A 6000-nucleotide genomic window follows, 5' to 3' on the forward strand; every position below is an offset into this window, starting at 1 on the left:
TGTAAATGCCCCTTTCTCCTTGTGCAGAACACCTCAACTCTCAGTTTGTGCAGTTTCTGCTGGATGTGATTGAGGACGGGCTGCCCTCGGACACCACTGATCAGCTGCCTGACTTATTTGTCAACGTCCTTCTGGCTTTCAATCTCCACATTCCAGGTTAAACTGGTGCTGTTCTGCCTTAGCAGGATTTCAGTGGTCTGGAATGAGAGTGTGAAAAATGGGAAGGGAGAATCTCACTGGGTCTTGATAGTGCTATAACCACCAACCAGCTCTCCTAGTCTCTAGCATCATATTACACTGTGTTTAAATATGGTGAAAAACCCTAGAGGAAAAAATAGTCTGAGAGCCCCTGCCCAGCAGCTCTGGGCAGCTCATTGGTTTGTTACTGGGCTTCCATGGTGCCCAATCAAGAGTTATTGGGCAGTACTTGAGAGCATGAATGGGGTTAATTTACAGGCACAGGTGACTTGGGAGAGAAGATGCTTCAGTGGGTATTTCTCAATACCAATTCAGAACAAAAGTCCTCTGCCTTGTGCGGATCTTGGCAAAGCTTCTGCTTCCCTGTCCACACTGACTGAAGCTCATTCAGTGCCAAGTTGTTGAGGCCAGGCCCTTCAGCACTGGCCTGAGCTGTGCTCTCCCGTTTTCCCTTGTTCTCTGTCCTCCCTGGCCTGCTGAGCTCCATGAGGACAGACAGCAGATCAGGTCCTTAGGGAAGAGCATCTTCCTTCCCTCTGCCTGCACATTTTGAAGCCTGTTGGAAGATTGGAGAATAGTTACAGGTCCTGCTAAGAAGAGGCCATTCCTTAACCCAGACTCCTGTTGCTCCCAATTGTCTTTAGTTAATTACTTACCCTTGATCTGCTTCATAACATTATCCTTGATTTTTTTGGAGAGAGGGGAGGATAAAGCAGCAATGATATGTCCAGTAATTTACCTGTTATTTTGGGTTGTGCCATTAAAATTTATGCAAAAGTTTCTGATTTCATGTGAAAGTTGATTGTACAGAAACGAAGTATATCTCTGCTGCTTTCATTCATTATCCCTTCCCACTCTTACCCAGATCCTTGCTGGCTGCAGTAATTAGACAGTAATGCATAACAGGAACAGGCAGTGTGTTTCTTGGGATTATTGTCCACCTAGGGCATAGCTGAGAGCAGTGACTTGTTCTCTGTTGGTAAGAACATGTTAAATGATGTTCACATTGCTTATTGGTGATTTTTTTATCCCTATGTTTGCAAGATTCATCTATCATGCAGTTCAGTGGTGCAGCATTAGTTCAAAAACTCTCCTAAATGCGTATTATATTGATGTCCTTCAGGGTCCTGAAACACTTTGCAGCCTGTGAAATATTACAGGCCACAGAAATAGCCACACTGTACTGTTTATGTGATTGAGTGCGCACACACACACAAAAAACCCCTAAGGTAAATGTATTTTACAACAAATCACTCCCAGAGCAGGCAAGGGGACAGTTCCTAGAAGTCTTCAGCCTGTACCCTTGCACAGTACAGTGCTGAGTGCTGGGAAAAACTTTTCCCTTCTGGGATGCTTCCAGGACCCTTCTTAAGAGAACTTGTAAGACTCTAAGTTCCAGAAGGGTACTGCTGATAGGAAGTAAGAAGGTATCAAAGGTTGGAGTCCTTGGCTGCAGAGGGCTGTGAGCAGAGGTAATAAAGCCTTTGCAACGTATTTTCCCAGTGTTTGGCTGGCAAGGTGGGAACCCACACATGAATCAGATATATGGAGAAAGCAACAAGTCCCAAGTGTTTCATGTGCTGTTTCCAGATTTATTTCACTTTCTCTCTCCCTAGCAACCCACTCTGTGGCCTGAAATTTTTTGTAGCCCTGATAAGACTGTGGTTCCCCAAAGCTCTCTGGAGTTCCCCAAAGCTCTCCGGAGTACTGATGTGAAATAGGTGCCACCCATTATGTGTTTTTATCACCATGGTTTTCAGGAGACAAAGGGAGATGCTGAACAGGTTTCTTCCTTAGTTCCAGAACACAGTGTGATCATGACTACAATAAGCAAGCACTCCAATGTCAAGACTTTCACAGAGAAGCTGCTGCTGCTGCTGAACAGAGGAGGTGAGTGTGCGTGGCACTGTTACATGCCTGGCAGGGGGTGCACATAGAGGCTTGAGGGGACAAGCCCCATGCTTGTTATAGGATAGGATGTCAGGGATGCAGGTAGCTGAGGACCTGTCAGCTCAGGTTGTGCTGTGCTGCTTCTTGGTGAGTTTGTGAGGGTGACAGTCTGCATTGCTGAGGATGGAGCTGCACAAGGAATAATGTAATTGGCTAATGACATCTAGGGAGAGAGGAGTTGCTGTCATTTCCATACTTCTGAGTCAGATCAGCTCCATCTCAGAGCATGGACCAGCTGCCATAGGCAAGCTCTTGTCTGGGAGGAAAGCTGGTCCTGAGTCACTTCTGTCCTTGGACAGGCAGAGGACTCACTGCGTGCTGGCACACAAACCTCTGCCCATGCTGGCTAACATCTTTCCTGAGGGACAGATGCAGAGGGAGCTTTTGTCTTCTGAAATGCTTCTTAGAGTGGAACTTTCCATTTCTGAACTGCCAGTAGAGGGTTAGTCTTGTGTCTGCTTCAGGCAAGGAGTGAAATCCAGTGTATTTGTAGAGCTGTTGCAGAGCAGATTGCTGGAAGGCTGGAGATCTCTGCAGGAAAAGCGGTGCCATGTCTTTCAGCCTGTGCTGCAGGCCACTATTGTGCTTTCTAATACCTTCTGGAGCACGGGGGCTTTGCTGCCTGAGAGAACTCATTTTGTTGAGTTGCTGTAAATAACCCATCCTGTGAGGCATGCAGCTCATCTTACTCTGGCTTTAGTTCTCTTTGGGGCTGCAAATCACCGTCTGCACACTATGTCAGCTTGAGGACAGCAAGGCACAGTGGTACTCTGCTGTCTGGCCTCCTCCCAAAGCCTTTGTTTAGCCCTTTCCCTGCCATATTCCCTGCAGAGATCACCTTACAGTGAGGAGCTGGGAGAAGAAAGAGGGAGGCCACAACCTAATGAAGATGCTTCTCTTTTGCCCTCCTTCCTGACAACTGCTGGGGGAGCTGCCATGACCCAGAGCCCCTTTTGGAGTCTGCAGGGATGTGTTTTGCAAGAGAACAGGATGTGGTGGCTCGTTTAAACTTGGAAGTGTTTCGTTTCTTGCTCCTGGGACAGTACTAGCCTGGTCTCTGGTGAAAGCTTGTTTTTGATACAGGCTCTGATGGACTTTTCAGAGTGGTTATTGGACCCCTGTTAATAAACCAGGGAGAAAATGAGTGTTGGCTTTTGAGCAAAACCAGTAGATACTGAGAGGTGATGTGCTAATGCGCTCTCACCTGGGATGGTCAGTGAAACATAACAGTGGTTAATGCTAATCATGAGTTTGGTCTCATCTTGGTAGCCTGCAGAGCTGCCATCCTCATTACACACCAGTGTGCAAGGCACTGAGGTCTTTGGGCACAAAAGCTATCCATGGGCCCCTAGGGAGTGGCTGGCCGAGGGCAGGGCAGCCTCCTCTCCAAAGGGTCTAATGAAGAGAAGTGCACTGAAGATGGAGCAGAGGAGCAACGGGGGAGCATATGGCTCAGCACAGTCTCTCTGTCTCCCTCAGATGATCCAGTTTGCATCTTCAAGCATCAGCCTCAGCCACCACACTCAGTGCTGAAGTTTCTGCAGGACATCTTTGCCAGCAAGGATACAGCCAGCATCTTCTATCACACAGACATGATGGTCCTGATAGACATCCTGGTGCGGCAGATTGCTGATCTCTCCCCTGGAGATAAGGTGCTCACAGTAATGCATGGACACTGGGGAGGGGAGCATGGTCCCAAAGCAATGGTGTTTTTCCTGGCCCCTCATGGTGCCTGCTAGTGCAGGCAAGAGTGGAGGTCTGGGTTGGGCACAACACTTCCAGGTGCTTAAATCAACCTTGGGAGCTGAGGAGGAAGGGAGGATTTATCCTGCCCAGCACACCAGTATATTTGAAGAAAGATCTGCCAGGCTTCTGGTGTCTGCATACTTCTGACCAGGGACCTTTGGAAAGGGAGACCCTCTGTGAAAGGGAGACCCTCTTTGAGTAGTAGAACAACACCTCTTGTTTGGTGTTGCAAGAGGCAGGGGATGTGCATGTGTTCAAGGGCAGGGGAGGTGCAACACTCTTCCTGTGGGAAAAGCAGAGTTTTACATAGTTACTAATGATACTTAAGGAAAAGCAGGTGCCTCTGGGGTTGTGCTCTGGATGATGGTGCAGCAGCTGTTCCTGTGCTCATGCTGTAATGGAGGCTGGCATAGTTGTTTATCTCACTTCAAATCTTTCACTGTGCTCTGTGGTTTGTCTCCCCTCCCACTTGACAGCTGAGGATGGAGTATCTGTCCCTGATGCATGCCATCATCCGCTCCACACCCTATCTGCAGCACCAGCACCGCCTCACTGACCTGCAGGGCATCCTGCAGCGCATCCTGGGTGAGGAGGAAGAGGACCAGCAGTGCCAGATGGAGAAACTGATCATCTTGGAGATTTATAAGGAGTTTCCAGAAATCTCTTCTGGTACCAGCTAATGCTCCTCAGCTTGGACTGGAGTTTGAACCACTTGGATCGACTATGTCTTTTGTTGACACTTTCTCCCCACTCCCTCCCAGTACAGCTCATACCTTATATCCCTCAGTGTGAGGCCTAAGGTTGGGACAGCATTCACCAGCCCTTTGGAAGCACCAGTGGCAGAGAGGGTGTGGGGTGCCCCCGGGGCCAGGTGCCTGGGGCAGGCATAGCAAGGTGGGTGCTGGTGTGTGGCTTGCCTGCAAGACTCAGCAGGAGCTATTTTGGCAGCTGGTATTAGTGGGAAGGGCAGAGAGCTTGTGGGGGCTTAGCAGCCAGCACTGGGGGTGTGTTTAGCTGCACTGGTGTCCTCTGGTCCTTAAGAGAAAGGCCTTTGCCTTAGAGTATTACTACTTTTCCATGTGCGTCTCTCTCCCTGCAGTGACCAAGTGGAGTCTGCTGGTGCTTGGAAGAAGCTTTTGTAACATCTGTTTTGTTTCCTGCTGCTCGTGCCAATGTGTTGCAGCCCTGCCAAGGGAAAGTAGCTGCTCGCTGTCTAACGCCTTGTCTAGTGAGCTTTTCACTCCTTCCTAGCCTTCAGCTTTGCCTGTGGGCAGCAGCTCACCTTGGGTCATGGAGGTCTTACCCCAGCAGCTGCTTTTCAATCTGCTTTCTATAGTGATGTTTAAATCTGAATTTCTTGTACACTGTGGCAGCCTAGAGGTAAGAGCCATGTGGGTGACACTGTCCCTTGGAAGCCCTTGGGTGGACACAGCACAAGGATGTGTCCTGCCAGGTGATGCTGCCACTTGCCACCTCTATTGCAGCATTGCCTCAAGCTGAGGGGCTGCCCTTGGTCAGGCATGCTCTGTTCATGAAGCGTGTACATTTCTTGCCTTGAGCTTCATAGTAGCTCTGCCTCGCTGCCCTCCCTGTCCCCATGGCAGCGTGAGCCTGGTGTCCAGTAGCTGTTTGTGACTATGCTAATTGTGGGGAACCCTTATTTTTATTTCCTTTAGGTTTCTAGCAAACAGGATTAACTTGCTTCCCCGGTCCAGATAGTCACACACACTAATGTGGGTCTCTTAGATATTTGTGTGCACAGTGTGGTCATTTCCTGTCCCCAGGTCTTCTTTTGCAGGGGCCAGTGTGGGAGCACTGTACTTACTTTTTCTATTTTTGTTGTTGTTGTTGTTAGCTTGAGGGGATGACACAAGCTCTGCAGGCCTGCACTGGCCACTGGGGCAGTGATGCTTTGAGAACAGAGGGGGTTGGCCTGGCAGACAAGGGGGGGCAAGGAAGTCAGCCTGGGAATGCCCAAGCTTAATAACCACCCTAGTAGAGAAACCTACTTTTTCCCTGTAAAAATGTATGAATGTCCAAATGGATCCTGTATTTTCTTAAACACTAAGTGTAACCTGCAGAAGAATAAAAATGTCTTAAACTGGA

General features: G+C 48.9%; 1 protein-coding gene across 1 annotated transcript in view; it reads left to right on the forward strand.

Moving 5' to 3' along the window:
* NCKIPSD (NCK interacting protein with SH3 domain) overlaps positions 1 to 6000 on the forward strand; it is a 53787-nt gene extending 47787 nt beyond the window's left edge. Inside the window, exons 10-13 of the mRNA XM_040075992.2 lie at positions 28 to 156; positions 1996 to 2088; positions 3628 to 3800; positions 4371 to 6000. Coding sequence (XP_039931926.1) covers positions 28 to 156; positions 1996 to 2088; positions 3628 to 3800; positions 4371 to 4574 — 599 coding nt within the window. The 3' untranslated portion in view covers positions 4575 to 6000. The remainder of the gene's footprint in view (positions 1 to 27; positions 157 to 1995; positions 2089 to 3627; positions 3801 to 4370) is intronic.

Source organism: Hirundo rustica, chromosome 12, assembly GCF_015227805.2.
Source record: "Hirundo rustica isolate bHirRus1 chromosome 12, bHirRus1.pri.v3, whole genome shotgun sequence".
Taxonomy (NCBI): Eukaryota; Metazoa; Chordata; class Aves; order Passeriformes; family Hirundinidae; genus Hirundo; species Hirundo rustica.